The following is a 23,121-nucleotide window of genomic DNA, read 5'->3' as shown; positions in this document are numbered from 1 at the left end:
GTGATTGAGATTTAATTGAAGGAGGAACACACTAAAAAAAAAAAAAAAAAGAAAGAAAAGGGGGCCAGCCCTTGGATTTACGTAAGTATCCCAGGTGTATTTAACACAATTGCCTCAGGCTTTAAAGATCTGTACAAAATTCAACAGGAAATCATAGCTTCCCTGTATTTCCTACATTGTTGGCATGCTGGTGAGTGCTGTTGCTCCACAGTAAGAAGGTCCTGGGTGCAAGTCCACAGTCTGGTTAGTTTGCAGTGGTTTCTCTCTGGGTATTCTGGTTTCCTGCCACAGTGAAAAGTCATGCAGCTGTTAGAGCTAGGTTAATTGATGATTCTAAATTATCCGTGAATGTAAGTGTAAATGGTTGTTTGTTTCTAGGTGATAGACTGGTGACCTGTTCGGGGCGCACCCTGCCTCGTAACCTATCACTTTAGGGTTATTTCCCAGCCCTCCTGCAATCAGGATAAAGATAGGAGGATGGTAGTTGTTGTAGACCCATTCAATTTTTATGGTAACCAGAATTTAGACTTTGTTGAACCGTAGGCAATATGAAGACAACATGTAGTATTTAAGGGACCAAGTAGAATTTGGATAAAAGTTATTGAATAGTGTTGAAATAAAATGACAGAATTGTGAAGGATTAAAATATTCCAGGAGCTCAACTTACTCCATCTGAACATGTCTTAATCGTGTAATCTGAACTCAAAATGCACAGGTTTACTGAATATGAAAAGGTTGTGTTGATTTAACTCAGTTGTTTAAGTTTCTACCAAAGCAAAACATTTGTGTGCAACTAGTGTCCACTATTGAATCAAATAAGTCCAACATGTTTTTTGTCAGTGCAAAAAGGAGTTACGGTACCTGTATGCCTATACAATATTGTCCCGGGACGGAGAAAAACTTTCTGGTGAAGTTTTGGTTGATTTTTGGGTTTTGCTTAACACTAGGTTGATTTTATCAGTGAGGTTTGGATTGTTTTCTTTCTCTAAGAGAGAGAAAGATGGTTCTATGTTTGGACATGTTTCCAACGGGCCCCAGTATTTGTTATTATATGAGTATTTTATTGGTTACGTTTGTTTTTGCTTTTGTTACAGTGCACTGAAATAAGAATATCTGAGAGGAGTGATCCACTGGTGGTGATATTTTGGTATTTTGTGAGTTCCTGATTTAATAAATCAGCTCTTTAATCCAGGCCTGAGAGATTGAACTTTAAAGCGCTATAAAACATTCTTACTGAAAACAGTTGCAAAGTATTTTTCTCCATGATTATAATGGGCTCTGGAGAAATTCACTTATATGGGACATTGATCACATGAGAAGTCCTGAGCCTAAAAGGATTGCAGCGAGTCAATCCAGTCCAAAAAACAAGGAACTGTTTTCCTTTAAAATGATGACGTCATCTTGCTGGTGATGGAGCCTCGAATAGGTTGCGCGTGAGACTCCATTATCAGCAATATCTGGTATGAATGTGTGGATGTATGCATGTGACTGGACTGTGATGGACTGACGACTAAAAGTTTTAACTGACTTGACACTGAGACAAAAACGGTACCGACTTTAGGATTAGTAAATGTCCACAAACAATTCACCCAGCTTGTAAAAGAAGGGTGGATGTTTTGTCTCGCTTTGTTTTGTTTTTGCAGGAACAGAAGGATGAGAGAGACTAAAGGGGGAGGCTGTAGCTTCACATGAGTGTGAACTGCAGACTTAACCTTTTGGTTGCTAATTTTGAGCTACTGATGTTTGCATTAAGAAAATTGTGTTTTATTAGTTGTGTTTCGATTAATGTATCACATTATATTGTTGGGAATGTTAAATGCTAAAGTGAAGAGAAGCTTTGATTTCATTCAAGACTGAATATGTTATTATTAACCATAGCAGGCCACTGTAAAAAGTTAATCAATTTTGATAGAAAAAGCAAGAAAAAACTCTATTGATACCTATAACAGGGGAATGATAGACTTGTCACATTCAAAATAGAGATATGTAATGACAAACACTGGTCCACGTCATTTAGGTTCTCCATTGAAATAGTCAATAATTTAGAAAAGTAAGATAGAACCGACAGGGGCATGTGCTGAGATGTGGTGCTGCACAAGAATAAGAGCAAAATAAAGAAAAATTATTGTGTTTAGCTTTGATAAATTCAAATTAAAATGTACCATTACACTCAGAGGATCAATATGAAATTCAATATATGCTAATTTTGTATGAAGCACATGACTGATAACTGTTCTGTCCTGAGCTTTTGTTTTTACAGCATCCACTTGACCACACCAACAGTTTCTCGCCACCAAAAGCGGGTACTTGCAAAGAATAGGGAGGAATATCATCAGAAGTGGGAAAGGTAAGCCCCGATGGGGGTGATAACATCATTAATTTCATGTTTGGGGTCAAATTCTTAAAACTTGACCCCAAACATGAAAAACTCTTCAAACATTTAGAGACAGAGTGGAGTTCTAGATAAACATAATGCAACAAACCACATAAGGATGGAGCGTTGGAGTCAATAAGATGGTGAAAAAACACACAGGAAAGATGTTGATCATGTTGATTATGTTTATTCCAGTGTGCAGGGATTGGCTAATCTGACCAGGAAATGTTATAAATGGATTGTCGGAACAGTTAGCGTTAAAGTCACCTTTGACAGTCCAGACTAAGATGGCGTTGGACATCTTCAGGGCGGAAAAGGGTTGGTGTGACCAAAGTGTGGTTTGGCTTGTTGTATGTATATTTCATAATGATACAGCTCTGGATGGACCAGTTACCAGGGCATGGAAGGAGGACAGACTTATTAAAGGAAGAGAAGGAATTTTCTGGGATTGGAGATCCTGTGGGTGAGTGGTTGACTAAAAGCATGCATAAAATAAAAGCTATTTTTTGTTATTGATTGGTAATAGATTGATAATTGGCCACATTCACAGTTGTATTGACTTGTAGTGGACGTAGTCTACTTCATGTTTAAGCACTCTAATTAACAGATTGAAAATAGTGACATTAAAGGAAGAATATGCAGCACCACCCTGTCAAATGCCAGTGCCGGTGGGGCTCAGTGATGAATCAGGTGAGCTGGATTCATGGCTGAATCAAAACATAGATGCCCCTGCTGTGGTTAGTAAGGGATAAAAAGGGTGTGTTTTACTGTTATTTTAGCATCAGCATTATTGTTACATCAGAATCATATAACAAGCATTGCACTGAACATTTATTGAAGCTATTGACATATTAACATTTGTATTACAGTGATTGTTATAACCTCATGTTAATCTTCTATTTACAGGTGTCAAAAGTAGTCAACAAGTTCATGTTGAAGTGAAGTTCATAATAATACAGGTTTTGTTTGTAGACGATTGTGAAGACGCAGGCTCTGGGCGGAGCCAGGAGTTGAACAGATCTAACATGACAATTAAATTGATTTCATTCCCTAACACAGGATAACAAGACTGGAGCAACGACACTGGACAGGAGAAAGTCTGATACTTTCTAAGATATGAGGTCACTAACCTTTTCTTTTAATTTTCTAGCTTCATTGAATGGACACATGTTAGAATTAGAAATGGCTGCTTTGTCTTTGATGTCTTTTATTAGAATGAGTGGTTTTAATCATTTTTATACATATCTTGCAAATGTGCTTATAATGAGTTGGCACTCGGTCTTTTGAAGGTCATAAGCTTCGTTCGGCGATAGTCCGGACTGATAAAGTGTAGGAAATGCCTTGAGTGCAGCAGGCTAAATGCAAACACGCTTACACACACATACACTAAATTAGGATAAGTCCTTGGGACATTCTGAATGTTCTAAACCAATTCTGAATCACCAAAAGATCAGTAGACAGCAACATTAGATTGTTAGAGCTGGGAAGAGAGGTGTTTTGGTTTTCTGTCTCTTACAGAGAAAGGAACAGACACCAGACGAGGTCACAGATATACGAGGATCCTTGGCAGCAGAGACAGACACGGTGACTGCTGAAACATCAACTGGGTTCAAGTGTCATGGCATTTTGGGCTCCAGCTAGTCACCTCAAAAGGATGGATCCCATAAACACAGCAATAACCATGAAGGGGTTGACGGAAATCCAGGAACACCAGACCAACGACGTTCGAGAGGCTGTTGGTCATAAGGAGAACACCTTTCTGTTCCTTTTCCTGGGGAACACAGCTGTGACCCCAGAATACACAGATCATTGTTTGAAATCGGGGCAGAATAATCCCCTGATCTGTGCAACGACTGAGGGGTTGTCTAACCCCTGAGGTTGAAGGAAACAAGAGCAGAGGATCACCTGACTGGAAGACACTGGTGCCTACAGCCATAAAATAAAGGTTAAAAGCTCCTCGGACAGAGGTTCTAGTCCGAGTACGTTTGGAGGGTATAAGGTAGCACCGAAATAAAGCTGTGGGAGAACTGGGGAGTGATGGGAGTATCATCTGTACCTACTGTTGTTGTTGTAATAAAAGTTTTTCTTGCATCTGAACTGCGCAAACACAGAGGTCATCTGACATATGGTTCACCCAACAGGGGGACAAAGGGCCTGAGGAGTAAGAAGAAATGAACCCGGCAACACTGGATTGCAGGGTGTAAGTGAGCTCTTTATGTCTAAAGAGCTCATCAGGGGGAATTGTTGGATTATAATATTATTTTATGCCATGTTAGACCCCTAATTAAAGATTGTGAATTATGTAGTTTTAGTTTGCATTATGCTCCTGAATTAGAAGAAGGTGATAACTATTACATTTGGTAAACTGATCTGCATTACATTAGACTGCTGATTTATTGTGAATGAATGATATTGTTTTATGATGCATTATACTGCTGAGTTATAAGAAATACTGTTTGCAGAAAGTCATCGCCTTATTTGTCTGGTTAGAAGAGAACAGAGCATACTGCCCCATCTCAGCAGGAGCAGATAAACAGGGAGCAAAGGTCGTAGCTTAGGCGCTGTGTGAGAGAAAGAATGTGAGTGTTTAGGCTTTTATGATGAGGTGGGGGCCACTAGAGGCTATAAGAGTTTGATCAAGGCTCCACCATTTTGAGATCTGATGCTGTCTGTGTATGGTGTCCATCTCCCACGCGTGTGTTCATTAAATCATCGTTTGACTTGACCCGGCCGGACCAGTGTGGTTATTTGGGTTTTCCTCCTGTATCCATCCCCAATATTTGAATCCGTAACAATACCACCTCTACAGAGGTTACAGTGTTGTGCCAGAAAGTGATTCCCAATGTTTCTGTGTATTTCTATGTGTAATATCTTTACGTATGTTGGTAAATAGACTTCGGTGAACAGCGTTTACAAAGGGCTTTTATATAGAATTAAAAAATTATCTGTTTTTTCAAGTATCTTTACAACTCTGTGTTGTTGTACTGACATTATAACCAACCCGCTCCTTTATCCCCACTTCAAATATTTTTACTGAACTATTGTAATATTTGCTGCCATTTCTGCTGTCCTCTTGGCCAGCTTACTCTCACAGAAGACATTTTTAATGTTAATGAGATTTTTTTAACTGCATAAATAAAGGTTATATAAACGTCGCTGCCAAAAACTGATCGCGGCTTCTACCTTGTTACAGGAATGTTGTTTGTGGCTCAAGATGACTTTATGTCATCCATGAGGGAAGCATTTAACATATGTTTCACATATTATAGCCCAACAAGTTACTTATAGCAGTTTAAATACGAGCAATCACTTTTTGGCACAACACCGGTGTCTTGCAGGTTTTATATTTTAGAAAGTTTAAACCTCAGCTTAATAGAAACAAATGTGTGCAAAGCTCAATGAAGTGAAGCAACATTATAAAGAAGAGTGAGCCTCAATGACTCCCCAATGATGTGAGAGACTGATAGTCATACAGAAACAATGACTTTGAGCTGTTGCTGCTAAACGTGCTTCTACAAGCAGCTGAATCTTGGAGTGAACTTTGGTTTGTCTGCTCATAAACTGGTGGTTCATGATGAGAAATGAACTTCTGAACTGGTTCAAGCATCAGTGCAGTGGCTGGTCCATTCCTTGATGTATATGTCAACGTTCAAAATGAGCCATTTAAATCAGCTGTGTTGGATCAAGGACACATCTAAAAGCTGCAGGACAGCGGCCCCGAGGCCTGGAGTTCCACCCTCAGTGCAGTGGAAATAGTCTCGTGCCAGTCTTGGTGCTGCCTTTGAGTCTATATTGCTGAACACTGTGTGCACACATGTTTTTCCTTCCTAAACAAACACACATTTGTAAAGGAAAATTTAAACTGAACTCACAGTTGGCGGTTAATCGTTATATAGTTTAGATGTACAGCGAGAGACGCATTTAGTGGGACTTTTACACCAGCACAGATTTTCTTCTTCTTTTGTTACATTATTGACATATACTAGATATTCTTAAGCTAAGCAACAACAATCATGTCTCTGGTACGGGCACTTTCCACCATGCAGGTTGAGCTCAAATGTGACTTAAACTAATTCTGGGTTTGCGTTCCATAAAGGTTCATTTCATCTGGTAAGTTAGCCCCTGAGGTAACAGTCCATGTGAACACAACATACTCACTGACTCACACTCAACTTGATTGATAGTGATTTCCTGAATTAGACAAAGCACACAGAGGAAATTCATTTGCAGATGTTTGTTTTCACAATCACTGAAATCCAAGTTAGGCATGTTTCCCTTTTTTTTTGTTGTTCTTGACACGAGTGCTTCAGTTATTTTCTCATCAGTATGTTAGGACACAAAGGATTCTGTTGTGGATTTATGATCATCTCACGTGTGTCCATCTTTCAAACTCTTAGATTGTGTAGACATGAATGCAGCTGTCAGACTGTAGGCCAGCTTCTTTGCACTGTAAGCATCAGTGTTGGGACTAACGCGTTATTAAGTAACGCGTTACAGTAACTACGTTACTATTGTGGTAACGAGCACGGTAACTAGTTATTATGCCAAAACCAGGAACGCGTTAGTCGTTACTAGGATTTAGATAGGGTCGTTACTCGTTACTTCGTGTGGTGGCATCGCGGAGCTTCCACAGATTCTGTAACATTAGCAAGTGGTGGAGGCAGCAGGTGGAGGAGAGAAAGGGGACGTAGAAGGAAAAGAGACCCGAGGCGGCCGCCGGTCCAAGTGTGAACTGAACTTCAGGTAAGAAGTTATGAGCTGCAGTCTATCTGGGTCAGATATAAACCAAGTTTAGGTGGAGTTTATTTTCGTTATTCTGACTTTTTCCGTACTGCGTACTAGCTAGCATGACGGAGTTTCTATACAGCTGGGTGGGTGCTATGAAGTTAATGATGTTGAACTTTATTTTGTTCATAAGTTATTAGAGTTGCCAACCGTCCCGTCTGGTATTCAGAGAAAATATTACGCGTTTCTTATTGAGGTGAAAAGGAACAGTTTGTCCCGTAATTCAGCTACAATGAAAAAGACACAAAGCTGGAGTTATTCTGTGTTTGCTGCACAGCTGCCTCTTCTTCTTTCATTCTCCCCCCTCTCTTTCCCGTTTCTACTTCAATCATGAAAACTGATCAATGATCAGCTGATCGGCTCTCTTGTTTGTTTATCGCCCACTTTGCGCCAGAAAGAGGAAACCAGCCGATGTTGTTAAACAACAGCAGCACGTTTAAGCTTGATCAGCTGTTGTTAAAATTTATTTAATATTAATTTCTAGTATCAGCTGATGTTTGCTGGAGCCACAGCTGTAAAGCTGCTGGTCATGATGTGGGTTTGGTTATCTGGTGAGAGGGAAACATGAAGATGAAACCAGGAGATGTCCTTACTGAATCATCAGAGCTGAACAGGTGATGGAGAAACAGGTTTACCTTTTAGGTGACGTGAATGAGTTGAAGGGAAGTTATGAACTGTTTCTGAGAGACAGATAACCCCAGGATCCTTTTTTAGGTAGCTGACAGCTGGTAACTGTGCAGGGGCGGGTCTAGCAAAGTGTTGCCAGGGGGCAGGTGGGGCATTAACAGGGAGAGGGGGGCACAAAGAAATACTTTTCTTTCTTATTCTCATTTAAAATGTCTAGCTTTTAAAAAAGAATTATCTGAATCTTACAACAAACGATTGATAGATTGATACATATATACCATCAAAACAGTGTACATCACTGTCACAACAGCGTTTGTTTTCATTCAAAGGCTTTATGATTTTTCCTATAATGGCGGCCGGTCTCTAGTCAAAACGCCCGGGCTGAATTTTTGTCCCAGTCCAGCTCTGTATGCAGCTCATCTGCAGTCTGGTGTTACCTACATCTTCCTATTCAGAAGGCAGAATTTCCGAGTTCTGAGTACAATCAAAGCACCACGACTGCAGTTTTTGTGTTGGATGTAAAAGGCGCACATGACGCTGTGACGTAGGCTAGAATCATGGCAGCGGTCAATGATGGTCCAGGCGTGGGATTTCTCTCGTGGAAATATGCACATTATCTTTTCCTTTCTATTGGTAGGTGGCACAGTGCACTGAGGCAAGTAAGCAAGCTAGAAGACTGGCAAAGTTATGGAAGCAACACATTAACAAGAGAATTCTGAGTAAAACCAAAGTTACTTTCCCTAGTAACTAGTTACTTTGAAAGTAACGAGTAACTTGAAGTAACTGAGTTACTTTTATAGAAGTAACTAGTAATGTAACTAAGTTACTATTTTAAAGTAACTTACCCAACACTGTAAGCATTGATTGGATGCTACTGTAGCAATCAGTGCTTACACACAACGTCCCTGCGTAAACCCTCAGACACACAACAAACAGATCAATAGTATCTGAAATTCAGAGTACGGATCTTTTTACACATTTCTCACAGAAAATCACCTAAATCACTTTCGTGTGAGATGCACATCATGTTTGCCTCATAAAAGACTTGCCCTGTATGTGTTCATTTATTTTGACTGTCACGTGGAGTTGTCACCTGATATAACAGGTCCATCAGTAAATGGTGTCTGTCTTCAGTTTGTGTCTCCTAGACTTTGTCCCTGTCAGGTTACAGCTGAACAGACAGTCATATCATGCAGAGACTGCATCGTACTATAATGCTCGTATGATCGCGTTTGTCATAAGTGGTCTTGTTGAAACTTTGCATAAACCTGGCCCAGTAAACTGTGAGTGCTAACATTTCTATGGCATATGCAAATACTTCAGACGAATCCCACAGTTGTCTATATTTGTATATTTGACAGTTTAATTTAGAAATCAAAGGTCAGATTAAAATGCTGTATCACAATACAATGTGATATCACACAATACAATATTTTAATATCACACACAGCATGAAAGTTTGCTAGTGTGTATTATAAAAATATTACAGTATGTCTGTATAACTTTATCCCCTCCTAGTTTTTAAGATACAGTTTTTGTCCCACACTGATTTGTGATCATCTTCCTCTGTCCACTAAATGAAGATGGAGGCTCTGCTCTTTATTTCTGTGTTTCTCTGGAGAATCCTGGTAACATGATGGCTTTCTGTCTCTAAACACACACGAGCTTAACTCAGAATGAACCTGATCAGAGTTCATTGAACCAACTCTGATCAGTCTTTTCTAAGGGTTTCAAGCCTTTCTTCTTCTAGCCTCTCTTTGTTCTTGCTACAGTTATGTGTAATTATTAATAGTATTGCAGATGTTAGCCTCTGCCTGCAGTGTTGATGTGGGTAAAGGCTTTAACCATGGATTAGCAGCAGGTCCCAGCTTGTAAACTGTGGAGCATTAATGCCGCTCCAGCTCCTGTAACCAAATAGAAACAGTTGGGATGAGTGTTAGCTCAGGCCACTACAACTTTTAAGCCAGCAAGAATGATCTGTTCATGTATTAACAGTGCCTGTACACACAGCGGCACACGGAGGAGGGGCCTAACTAATAACCAAGATGACTACAGGCTTGGAGGTGCTAAAAGTCAGATATACCAGGAGCAGTTTGGGGTTTAGAACAAATTTTGTGTAATTATAACAATATGTAATTTATGACCTGGTTACACATGATGCTGCTGATTTTTTTTTTTTAAAAAGGAAATTTTTACGTTGCATTAATTTATTTTTGTCAGACAGGGAATCAAACAAGTTCTGTTTTCTCGAATGAATCCCACTGTTCTTTGTTTGTCCTACCAACAGGGATGTTTACATGGTATTCATGACTGCTGCACCTGATGACTTTCACAGCTTGAGGACTGCAAACATTTCCCAACAAGACATGAGTGGTGGGGGTGATCGTTGGTATTCCTGATCAGGGGAGGATCTGTTCCCATCAAACCACCAAAACCAGTTGTTCAGGATGTTTACAGGATGAAGAATCCCCAGTTATTCTTTGTGGTTAGAAAGTGCCTACATATGGCTGTGTGGGATTCTGGCTTACTTTAGGGTCAGAGCAGTTGGTATGTGGAGCAAATACTGACACAGTCAGAGTGGGCAAACCAGCAATAGGCTTGTTGTCATACCTGGAAGTGTGAAAGCTCCCGATGCTGGATGGTCTTTGTAGTTTTTAATGCTATAATGGAGACTGTCCTTTTCAAGGAGTTTCTGATGTCTTATCCTACTTTTTTCTTTATTTTAATTAACAGGAGGGAGAATTTGAAATCCTCTATACTGACATGATTACATTTCTTCTATTAAATGAGAAGTACATTTTGAACACAGTACAGTGAACACAATATCCAAGAAGCTAAATCTGGTGAAATGCTTTTTTAGCTGTCAGCCTGAAAGGCTGATTGGGGGATTTTTGTCACCTTGCATGCGGGTGGCATGCACACCCGACTTTTGTGTGCATTTATCAAAAAGCTTGGATGATTTTGAAGATCAGTGGCATTTAACTCATGATCAGTGTTCAAGTTTTCTTAAAATCTTGTAACATGATAACTAGAAAGAAGACAGGATTTTCAAACTGATCCCATAGATGGATCTACTATGAAGCTGAGGGACAGCACTGCTTAAAAGATCCTTTTTAAATGACTCGAGCTGTCTGATTTAATGAGACCACGTGTGCTCAAGTTTCCTGCTCTGACTTGTCCTCAGAATGTCTAGAGGCAGAAATAAGCGTATCAGTGGGCATGTGCTCAGCACGCAGAGTGGGAGTGACTAAACGTGCCACTGCAGAGCATCGCAGTTGTTTCGTGTGATTAAGTTGTGTGTTTATGAACCTGTAAGTGTTAGTCCTTTTGGCAGGTTGACTCGCATGAAGCTGTTATAATTGTTTGTGCATGTTAAAGTTATGCCTCAGTGCTTTGATACCATGTTGGTAGGATTATTAATAGCAGCGGCTGTAATCTCCCGCAGTCATTACATGCAGCGGTTTTAGAAATAAAGGACTTTTCTATTGTTTAGTTTAACTGTTGCTAGCTTGCCATGTCCGTGCCTTATGATTGGCAATTTGTATGACGTGCTATTTAGGCAATATCTGATCTATAGTGACCCCTTGTGGATATTGTGAGATATTGCTGTGTTGAGTACATTATGTTTTCAATTGTTTTTCTAGTTATTTGTGACTCTACTAATTATAAAGTTGCCTGTTTCTGTTTCCAGAAAACCATTGCTCATAGTCCCACATACTATACAACAATAAGTTCAAGTATGGCTGCACCTAATTTGGACTAAGCCTGGCAAGCACTTTGATGTAAACAATTCTTCAGTGGGACTTAAAGACAGTTAACCCAACTCCTGGACTGCTGCAGTCTTCCTGACAGAAAGCTTAGGCCAGGCTTGTATGCCCAGTATATATATTCTATAACGTGTGTAACTACTTCGTTTAGTTGTTTTTGTTTGGATTTAGTTTTGGAGTTTTTCTTTTCAGTGTATGTAGTGTCAGTCATTTGTGTAGTGCTCACTCACATTTTCAACTGGAAAAGACCTGCAATAGAAACGTATTTAGGAGCAAACAAGTGCATAAAAAGTTTGACATCATTGAGCCCAAACAGCACCTAGTTTTCAACAAAAACACACAAGAGCAGCAGTGACGATACAGCTGACACAGATGAACCCGTTTAAACTGATCCCAGTGTTTTTAACCTAACTTGAGTCTTGAACCATTGGGGCAAATGAAAAATCCCAGCAGTTCTTGAAAGCAGCAACTCTGTGCTTTTTTGTGATGTTAGGGACATTATGGTAACTCGAGGCAGAACACCATCCAAATCTTGGTAAATAACACATGAAAGAACAAAACAATATAAACAAACAAACAAACATGGTAAAAAGAAGCCAAACGTGTGATGAAATTGTTCCATCACGCTCACTCACTATTCTCTCAACCTTCACGGGGCTGCTGCAACAATGTACCTGGGATTACCGTAATGATGCAAATATGAATGAAAAGCGCAGAGTTGCTGCTCTCAGGAATCGTTGGACTTCTTTTAATTGAGGAAATGGATCAGGAGTTACGGTAGTTACAGATGTTTAATACAACCCTAGAAAAGAGCTTTCTGTAGTGCTGTGCGATACGGAAAGATTTTTTATGTATCCGATACAAGTAAATACATGGATACATACGTGGAGACACACCGATGGACACGGAGACACACAGAGTCATGCAGACGACGCCAACACAGGCAGACACACACTATAAATACACACCAGGTAATGAGGGGACGACACACAGGAGGGGAGCACAGCTGGACCACAAGACGAGACACAAACCTTCAAAGTAAAACAGGAAACAGACTGTTTTACAACACAAGGACAGGAACAGAGCACAGAGGACAGACACAGGCAGGGCTGAGAAAACACGGAAGCACTAAACATAAGAACCAAACCCTAAGAACGAATACAAACTCAGAATAAACACCAAACACAAGATGAAACCAAAAGGAAACACAAAACGCTGCGACCCAGGACCCTGACAAAAGGAGTTCACAATGGCTGATTATACCCTGGAGCCCAGAGGGTACTTTTAAAGTAACACAATAGTTACTTTTCAAGTAATTAATTACATCTACAACCTTGTAGCTCAGTTACTAAGTTACTTTTTTGAATAAGTAATTAGTAACTGTAATTAATGACTTAATGAACGTTTAATGACTGTTTGAAAGTAACTTGCCCAACACTGGATATGAGCGAGTTTCCCAGCTGATGCAAACTGGAAAGCTTCTCCTGTTTGAAGTGGATCTATTCAGCTTTTATTTCCTGATCATTTTAAGCATCAACAAAGTTTCTAAAAACAAGCAACAGTTTGTCATCATTCATAAACTCTGACGTCACAGGAGTGTTTTTATTCCTGTCCCATGTTTGAACGTTTCTGCATATCAGAGCTGCCAACACGGCACCGACTCAGGCTGGAACTGACTTTAAATACTTCATCATTCATGATCCTGTTCAAACCACATCCAGGGAAATGTTATTAGCATGTAGCCTTTAGCTCATGTTGCTGCTCCTCCATGTTTGTAGTCCTTTTTTCTGTGAATAAGTGTTTGTGGAGCTTTGAGCTCCTCAGACTTCGGCCTCTCGACCTCCTGATGTTCAGCCTGCAGCTGTCAGTCATCCAGTGTTTGCTCAAAGACTTTAATCACCTCGTTAACCAAACAAAGCAGCACAGTTTGATCCATGGAAACACAAACACGCTCAGGCTCATCGTCTCTGAACAGGACAATGATGAATCGTAGGCTCGGGATTGTTTGGAGCTTAAAGAGAAATCAGATACATCAGAACACAAAAACCCCGAGAGGTGGATCAATGTGACGTCACACAGCTCTGAGTCCTCGAGTCTGATCCAGGCTCGTGCTTTAAGACACGTTTCTGTGTAACACTCAGCTCAGGTGTGTTCAGGACATTTGCTTGGAAGAAGCCATCTGTGGATAAATCCTGCTCTCCACCTCAGCTGTCAGGTTTATCCAGAGAACGGCCGTCCTGACTTCCAGCAGCCCCACAGTCCTCGTTTCTAATAAACTGGCATCACTGAAACGAACTGTCTGCCTCGCTGTTCAATAATCTGCTCTTTGCCAATTTCCCAGCAGAACCTTCCACTCATATCAGCATTTTTCTGTGATTCTCACATGAACTAAGCATAAAAAGCTGAAGCCAACCTCAGAGTTCCCCGTAGTGAGGAAGAGTTTCCTCTGAGCCACAGCTGAGTTTGATGCGTCCACAAAGGAAGACTGACGGGAGGACAGACTCTGGGAGAAAGGCAGATATTAAAAGATATGAATACAAAGTGCAACAAACAGCAGATTATGAAGAGCGGTTAGACCTTCATGTGTCCGTCATTGAAATGTGATCAAAGTTACCTGTTTGACATCCTGATAGAAGAAAATCAGCTTCTTGGATCCGTTTGCAGCAAAGAATTCATGGATCAGACTGAACTGGAAGAATCAGACATTAATGACTCAAAGGTTCAACTCTGAGGAAGGATCACGTCTCTGAACTTACTCTGTCATCAGAGACCATGGCGTCTTCCACCGCCGCCTCCTCCAGGCTGCCGGCGTCTGCCAGCCTGCTCATCAGGTATTTATGTCGGGCATCCAGAGCTGCCCGCCGTTCCTCCTTCACGGCTCTCGCCTGTTTGGCTACTTCTCTCCTCGCCTCATTGGACAGCAGCGTCGTCCTTTTACCAGACACCTGGAGAAACATCAGCTCAGTCTACAGACGCAGAGACCAGCGAGAGCCAAACATCTGCAGGTTTCTGAGGACCACGTTTGACCCTGACTGGAGGCATCGATTCTGAGTGTGACTGCCTAAACTGAGCTACTGCCCCCCCTCCACTGAGACGTTCTCCTGTGATGTGTCATGGGGGGAAGTGTTCCTCACGGTTGGACTCGTGAGAAGTTCAGTCAGTTTATTCAAACTTTAAAACATGTTCAGTCTCTGGATTTCAGCAGAAACAAATGTGAACACAGCACTTTTTGATTGAGTATAAAAGGATGAAAGAGTCAGTGATCAGTAACATTGTTGCTGCCTGATGCTGTTGTAGAGCTGTCTGTGGATCCTCACGTTCCTGGAAGCCTTCCCTGGATTGCTCAGATATCATTAACTTGTTTGTGTTCAGTAGAATCAGGTGTTGTGGATGCAGGTCGTAGCTGTGTGAGGCCTGTACAGTCAGCGCTGTGTGAGCGCTGTGTAACGTTAGCTTAGACTTCTTTCTGTTGTTATCATCCTTCAGGTTAATGTTGTTTTCATTGTGCATCACAGGAAGTGTGGGTGGCTGTTAGCCTCACAGCTCATGGAGAGTTGCTGCTGCTCTGCCTCCTTTTTGATGTTTCTGCTCTTTGTGGCTTTGTGTTACTTTGTGTCGTGTGTGAAACAAAGTGAGTCCATGTTACTAACTGTAGTCTCTGTCTCGTGCACAGCTGACTGTTGTCTGAATGAAAGTATTTTTGTACTTTGTGTAATCTGTTGGGTCTTTGAGCCCTTTTTAAACAGCATATGAGCCATATGTATGTGTGTATATGAAAGGTTGTTTGTAATACATAAAATTGTTGCTTATTCTAGAGCTGCTGCTGCGCCTGATTGGTCTACTCGCTCTAAACTGAAGGTTGATTCTTTTGGTTTTTTACATGTTGTCAATAAACCAACTTCTTTATGATTTGAACGGCGTCTCTGACGTGTCACAGGCCTGTCAGCTTTCTTGGTGGTTGGTACAGTTTTGAGCTTCATGCTCTGGCTGTTGTTGGGTTTTCCTCTTTCATATTAAAGCTTTTGTCCTACATTTGCTCTAAAGTCTAATTCTAATCCCAGCACTGTGTCTGGGTGTGTGATGGTTGTTTTCCTGCTCTTTCTCATGAAACAGTCACAACATTCTCAGTCCAACTTTCACTCTTTGCTGCGTTTGCTGCAGCTGCAGTGAACATGGTGCCGTTTGCCTTTAACAAAGTTGTGCACAAAGGCTTTTTCTCTAGCAGACAGCTGTGTGGCTAAAAGTCAGATCATTTTTTACCACCTCAGTCACACTGGACTGAAACAAGAGTGAAACTAGGAAGAATCAGAGTTTGTCCAGTGACTGCACTGATTTTCTTCATATTCACAAACTGATTCTAAGTAGTTGCATCAGCCAGCTAATCACCCGGACACTGAGCGTCCAACACGCTCCCTGAAGGAAACGATTACATCCTCCAAACAATCCCAATCTGTCTCTGAATGACTGGAATTATTCTCTGATTGGTGAATAACTGGAATTTATCAATGCAGACACGTTGCCAACATGATGAAGTCAGTCTGAGTCTCTTTGGCTAACTTAACTCAAGTGGTTGCCGACTATTCTGGTTATATTCCCATATAACAGCAGGGTTGCTGAGCACCTCTGTCACTCTGCATTTATGTTCCCAGTTCTCTTTGTGGAGGAATTTTCCAGGAATTCCTGGGACCAGCTTTCCATGAGAGACCCGATCAGGAGCGACTGTCCTGGACACTCCCAGCATCACAGGGACTCACAAACCCGTCTACCACAGTGACTGATCGTCACAGGCCCACACGTAGCTTTAGATCACACGTGTGCACTTCCTGTGGTCACTGCTGGAACTCTAGACTCACCGAGGGGCCAGTGGTTGGTGAGGCAGCAGCAGCTGAAGTCATGTGACTAATGGCTCTCAGGTTCTGTCCTCCTATTGGCCGGTGTCCTTCACCTGTCACACCTGGTCCAGAAAGAGTGAGAATGTTCAGAGCTTTAATGGAAAAGAATATTATTCCATATAAAAGGCCTGTAACAAGTATTGTAGTGTTAATCAGGATGAAGTCCATCATGAACACTTCAGAGTGCTTCAGACAGTCGGTGTTTCACCCACAGAGCCTCCAGTCTGCATATCAAAGTATCCTGAGGAATGACAGTGACCCCGAGTTCCCCTCATTACATTCATGTGTGTGACTGTGAGGAAAAGGTGATCGTATGAACGTGTGAGCGAGTGAATGAGGCTTGTATCACAGTGGAGATAATGTCAGCGGCACAAGCTGGACGCTGCAGGTGTCACATGTGAATCTGTGCATCAGTGTCTGCACCTTTGTGGAGGTGAAGCTCAGGAGGTTTGTTCAAAGCTCTGTCTGCTCCATCTTTCTTTCCCTCAGGCCTCTCCAGATCAGGAAGGAGGTCCTGTTCTCCTTCTCCCTCCTGGACTTCTGGATCCAGGGAAGGATCAAAGTCTCTCAGCCCAGCATCAGAGCTTCTGGCTGGGGGAGGACTGGAAGTTTCAGCTGGAGGCTGAGAGCCTGGATCTGCCATCTGAGTCACAATTCAAATATTCTCAGTAATCTCATTTTGAAAGCTCATTCATTTGGACTGAATGTGGGACAGGAGCACATCTGTACTGCTTCAGCTGGACCTCTAACAGCACTTTGTAAATGTTGGACTGTTTGATCTTCCAGCTGCTTCATGAAGCTGCAGATCTTTTCATTGGGTAACAGTTCTGACTGCAGCATGCGCTGCTCTTAAACCTGCAGCTATAGTTGTGCATTAATAACCTTCACAGATGTCCAGGTGTCTCAGAGCTGATCGACGCTCGTTACGGACGAGCGTGTTAAAGCCACAGACGCTCAGCTGGTTTCTCCCTGTGCTGGGAGCCTGTCAGAGGTCGAGTGGTCACTACATCACGCACCGAAGTGCAGAGCAGCACTTCCACTGCAGGAGGAGCTGTGTGGCTGCTCCTGCATGCAGAACTGCAAAAATACAAATCTCACTGGAGTTCCTGAAGTTTACTGTCAGGGACTGAAGGGACTCAGCCATCCTGCAAAGACTGAAGGGTGCCAATGCCTGAAACAGCAACAACAAACGAGGACGTCAGGATCAGGTGTGTGGAGGGACGAACTCAGGTAGAGTCCCGTTTCTGCACAAAAACCAAACCACACACATACACAGAGGAGAGTTGCTGTAACTGCAGCAGGTTTCTGGCCCCTTTGTGACACATCTGCTTTAAACGGGATGAATCAGAGGGTGCAGGTTAGTCCCAGGTGAGCGAAAGCAGGAGCACACCTGGCTGTGGAAGCCCTGTGATGTCACCATGGTCACCTGTGTCACTGAGAGCTGAAACGAGGTGAGACGTGGACACAGAGCAGGAAGCAGGTCAGTGGTGCTCTGAGGAAACCAGGTTACTGCAGAAAGGAGGCGAGTGAATGTTCTCCTCTTTGTTTCTCTCTCTCCTCATTCATACTATAGCTCGATTGCCCCGCCAGCTGCTTATATAACAGCTTTATGTAAACGTGTATAAGACAGCAGCTGGCCTTGTGACAGAGACAGAGCGAGGAGGAGGAAGTCTCCTCCGTCTCCATCAAACTGTCACAAATACTTCATGTAAACTTGTGAAACAAAGCAAACTAAAATTAGAGACATGCAAGACTGCACCTCCTCACGCTGCACGCCTCGTCACGCTGCGCGCCTCCTCACGCTGCACGCCTCGTCACGCTGCACGCCTCCTCACGCTGCACGCCTCGTCACGCTGCACGCCTCCTCACGCTGCGCGCCTCCTCACGCTGCACGCCTCCTCACGCTGCACGCCTCGTCACGCTTTACGTCCTCGTCACGCTTTACGTCCTCCTCACGCTGCACGCCTCCTCACGCTGCACGCCTCGTCACGCTGCACGCCTCCTTACGCTGCACGCCTCGTCACGCTGCACGCCTCGTCACGCTTTACGTCCTCCTCACGCTTTACGTCCTCCTCACGCTGCACGCCTCCTCACGCTGCACGCCTCGTCACGCTGCACGCCTCCTTACGCTGCACGCCTCGTCACGCTGCACGCCTCGTCACGCTTTACGTCCTCCTCACGCTGCACGCCTTCTCACGCTGCACGCCTCGTCACGCTTTACGTCCTCCTCACGCTGTAAGTCCTCCTTACGCTGCACGCCTCATCACGCTTTACGTCCTCCTCACGCTTTACGTCCTCCTCACGCTGCACGCCTCCTCACGCTGCACGCCTCCTCACGCTGCACGCCTCCTTATGCTGCACGCCTCCTCACGCTTTACGTCCTCCTCACGCTGTACGCCTCCTTACGCTGCACGCCTCCTCACGCTGTACGCCTCCTTACGCTGCACGCCTCCTTACGCTTTACGTCCTCCTTACGCTGCACGCCTCCTCACGCTGCACGCCTCCTCACGCTGCACGCCTCCTCACGCTTTACGTCCTCCTTACGCTGCACGCCTCCTCACGCTGCACGCCTCCTCACGCTGCACGCCTCGTCACGCTTTACGTCCTCGTCACGCTTTACGTCCTCCTCACGCTGCACGCCTCCTCACGCTGCACGCCTCGTCACGCTGCACGCCTCCTTACGCTGCACGCCTCGTCACGCTGCACGCCTCGTCACGCTTTACGTCCTCCTTACGCTGCACGCCTCCTCACGCTGCACGCCTCCTCACGCTGCACGCCTCGTCACGCTTTACGTCCTCGTCACGCTTTACGTCCTCCTCACGCTGCACGCCTCCTCACGCTGTAAGTCCTCCTCGCGCTGCACGCCTCCTCTCCACTATCTGTGCAGCAGCTACGTGGTCCTCGGCCACCACCTTTACGTGGTTTTACCACTTGAACGTGGGGTCCAGCCCGTCCTTCGGGGACCGAGGGCTGGGTGCCCTAGCCTTCCCAGCTTCTGCGGGCTGCCCGGGTGCGGCCGATTGTTGCCGGACCAGCTCGGGCCACTCTTGCGCCTTGCGGACTGTGCCTCCTTCCCCCGGCTTGGCCTTCGCATCTGGCTCGGCCCTGACCGGGGTGGGATGTTTATATGTATATTTGTAAATAGTTCATTGGTCATTCACTCTCTGCGGTTCGGTTGCACTGTCTCCTCGCGGGGTGTCTTACAGAGTTACCCCGTACATATTAAATATGTAACGGTGTGGAGAGAGAGTCTCAATATGCTAGAGAACGTACGGTTACGGTGTAACCTTGGTTCTCTTAGTGAGAGACTCTCTCTCCACCATCAGGCCCCTCGGAAACGCGTTACGATCAAACTATCACCGGTGTCATGTCTGCATAGCTGTTTTATACGTGAGCTATGGGTGTAGCCGGGCGTGCCGGAGTGTCTTAAAGAAATATCCACACGCCACGACCAAGGGGGGTCGTACCCCGTACATATGGAATATGTAACGGTGTGGAGAGAGAGTCTCGGTTTACCAGAACCGTACGTTCTCGTAAACACAGCAATTCAGTTGACCATGAGCACCTATGCAAGGCCTCATTTCTGTAAGGTGTGAGCTCAGGCATGGCCCACTGGCCCACTAATATAGCACCTGGCCTCGTTAACATGAAAAGCAAAGCCAAATCCGAACCAATCTATTTGAAAATGTTAGCATTCCTCTAAAACAAACCAGGGAGAATCACACGTGCTGCCCGTCCTCCAGCTGGCTGCTGTTTGCTGCACCACTTGCTTAGTGTCTTCTTAAATCACTACTTGAATCTCTGCTGTAGGCTAATCGAACTACTGTGTGTGTAAATGGCAACTCGGTCTTCTCAGACTCTTTACTAGTGATGGCCTGCTTGAAGCTGAGGCCCTGCTGGCAACTGAAGGAACAACAACAACAAATGTGAGCTGTGGTAGAAGGTCCTCGTTAACTGGAAGAAAGCCTGATCTATCCTGACCTTATTTGAACCTTTCAAACCTTTTTCTTCTTAACCTTCATCAAACCTTGACATTTCTTTGACCATTAAACTTAAGGCTTCGATGAAACCTTAGTTTAAACCTTTTTGACCAACTTGTAATTCCAACTTTCTGCATTAAACATGTATCTTATCATATTAACACTCGATCAATTTGACTGAGAGAACAACAAACAAAGAAATGCAACAAGAGTTTGATAAGAAGAGGTTTTACAGAGAAACGATTCCCCTGAAGACAAAATAGGAACCACATCCTACATAAACTTCGTAAAGTTTCATTAACAGATAGAACAATGGACTTCAAACTTCCCCCAAAACAACAGAAACACATTAGAAGATAATGAATTACTTAGACTACGATTTAATATGAATGAGAACATGTTCATAAATGGATGAAAGCAAAGATTTCATCAATCCCTGATTTAGAGACAACAGAACATTTGGTTTGATTTCACAAGATAAGAATGACGACTGAGTGGGAAGATTGTTTTATGTTTAGTCAAATCTTTCATACACAAAAGTAGGATTACAAAACCATCCCCTAAGTTTGGTGTTTTATTCAAGGAATTTAAATTATAGAAGAAATGACATCAAGAAAACAAACCCCCAAAACTCTCTAATACTCTAAAGCATCTGATTTGGATACCTGAGATCAAATATATCTCCGCCTGGGTTTGTTTTCTTCCCATTTGTGGCTTTAATTTAGTGTTACATCCTGTTTGTTTGCTTCCATCTGTATACACGTCCATATTCACTATTATGTTTCTATTCTTACATTGCTGGGTAATCAATGTTCCCTCTGCTAACTGATTTGACCTTTTGTGTCTTACAATGATACCTGTCATATTTGTTTCTGCGCCTAAAAAATAAGAATAAACAAGTTTTCCATGCTGAAACACAGCTCCACCTCCTGCAGTTCTCCCTCTGAACCACTAGATGTCTCTGTTATCTAAATGAAGACGTGCAGCACAGCAACCACAGCAGCGCTCAGATCACACGTGTCCTGTTATTATGTATAAAAGCATGAAACAGGTGAGACAGGTGGGATCAATATTAATGTTGTGGAAATATATGAAAAAGCAACAGAAGAGTGAAAACATTTAGTGTTTCTAGAAAGATCTTTCAGCTCATAGCTGCTCACAGACTGTATTTACAAGTGACAAACTGCAGTATCTCACTCTACAGTACATCTACAGTATATATCAAATCTATTCAGCCATGTTTGAAAGCCTTTCCAGGTGAGTTTGATCCAGGAGGGTCTGAAGCCAGAGTGAGACAGAGACTGTGCAGAGACTGTAGAAGGACAGAGCAGCAGCAGAGCAGTCCAGATACACTGATGATCCTCTGTCAGATCCAGAGGGACACACAGGGATGATGCTGGACTCTACATTGTGTCTGACAGTGGAGCTGTTCTCAGAGCAGTTCACTCTTGTTACGGATTCAAATATTGAGGATGGATACAGGAGGAAAACCCAAATAACCACACTGGTCCGGCCGGGTCGAGTCAAACGATGATTTAATGAACACACGCGTGGGAGATGGACACCATACAGCAGACAGCATCAGATCTCAAAATGGTGGAGCCTTGATCAAACTCTTATAGCCTCTAGTGGCCCCCACCTCATCATAAAAGCCTAAACATTCACATCCTTTCTCACACAGCGCCTAAGCTACGACCTTTGCTCCCTGTTTATCTGCTCCTGCTGAGATGGGGCAGTATGCTCTGTTCTCTTCTAACCAGACAAATAAGGCGATGACTTTCTGTGAACAGTATTTCTTATAACTCAGCAGTATAATGCATCATAAAACAATATCATTCATTCACAATAAATCAGCAGTGTAATGTAATGCAGATCAGTTTACCAAATGTAATAGTTATCACCTTCTTCTAATTCAGGAGAATAATGCAAACTAAAACTACATAATAATTCACAATCTTTAATTAGGGTCTAACATGGCATAAAATAATATTATAATCCGACACTCTGCAGCACTGACAGTCATCTGCACTTCATTCCTCTGTCAGTCACTGCTGGATGAAGCTCTCCTCTCCACCTCCCAGTAACATGGCCCAGTCAGAGCGTCTCTACACACAAGCTGCTGCTGCTTCAACCTCTCTGGATCATCAGGACACAGCTGCTCCTCTCTCAGCACACACACCGTCCTGTTTACCATCATCACCTCCTGCAGAGAGAAGGAGGAAGAGCAGAGGAGATAAACGAGTGTTTCCAGAGACTCTTCATCAGCTGTCAGTCAGTGATGCTGCACATCCAGTATAAAGAGCAGCAGGGACTTCAGTGCTGGGACTGTACTAGGACTCATTGTTGCTTCACTTTCTCTAATCTTTGGATTTTTATTGAAGTTGATGGAAATGTTTTTCCCTCCTAGTTTGAGTTTGGACTTTCATTCGTTAGAAGAACCTTGGTGTGTCCACTCTGAGCTCTGTAGGAACCCCAACAACAAGCCCAACAATCCAGATGGACGTTCCAGCTGTTAACTGGAGGAATTCCATCCAAACATCTGCTCTCACTAAATTCTTCCTCACCTACAGACTGTGTTCTTCACTGCTTTAAACTTGGAAATCAATGCAGTCATTGGTCTGCGTGCTGCTTTGTTCAGAGAGCTGATTGGCTGTTGACAGCGTTTGATCAGAGCGTGTCAGCCGTTACTATGGTGA

At 43.2% G+C, this 23,121-nt stretch overlaps 2 protein-coding genes across 2 annotated transcripts in view; both read right to left on the bottom strand.

Moving 5' to 3' along the window:
• Window positions 1-23,121, bottom strand: part of LOC146511953 (uncharacterized) — a 329,039-nt gene that overhangs the window by 262,751 nt on the left and 43,167 nt on the right. The gene's annotated exons all lie outside the window — the stretch shown is intronic.
• Window positions 12,825-17,337, bottom strand: LOC146511956 (uncharacterized). Its single transcript, XM_085171819.1, has 5 exons — window positions 16,869-17,337; window positions 16,407-16,507; window positions 14,310-14,498; window positions 14,168-14,242; window positions 12,825-14,056 (listed from the first exon to the last, which is right to left on the bottom strand). The coding sequence occupies exons 1-5, from the start codon at window positions 17,086-17,088 to the stop codon at window positions 13,913-13,915; spliced, it is 729 nt and encodes a 242-aa protein (XP_085027945.1). The 5' UTR covers window positions 17,089-17,337; the 3' UTR covers window positions 12,825-13,912.

This window comes from Neolamprologus multifasciatus, chromosome 9 (assembly GCF_963576455.1).
Source record: "Neolamprologus multifasciatus chromosome 9, fNeoMul1.2, whole genome shotgun sequence".
Lineage (NCBI taxonomy): Eukaryota > Metazoa > Chordata > Actinopteri > Cichliformes > Cichlidae > Neolamprologus > Neolamprologus multifasciatus.
This window is presented reverse-complemented; position numbering and strand designations above follow the sequence as displayed.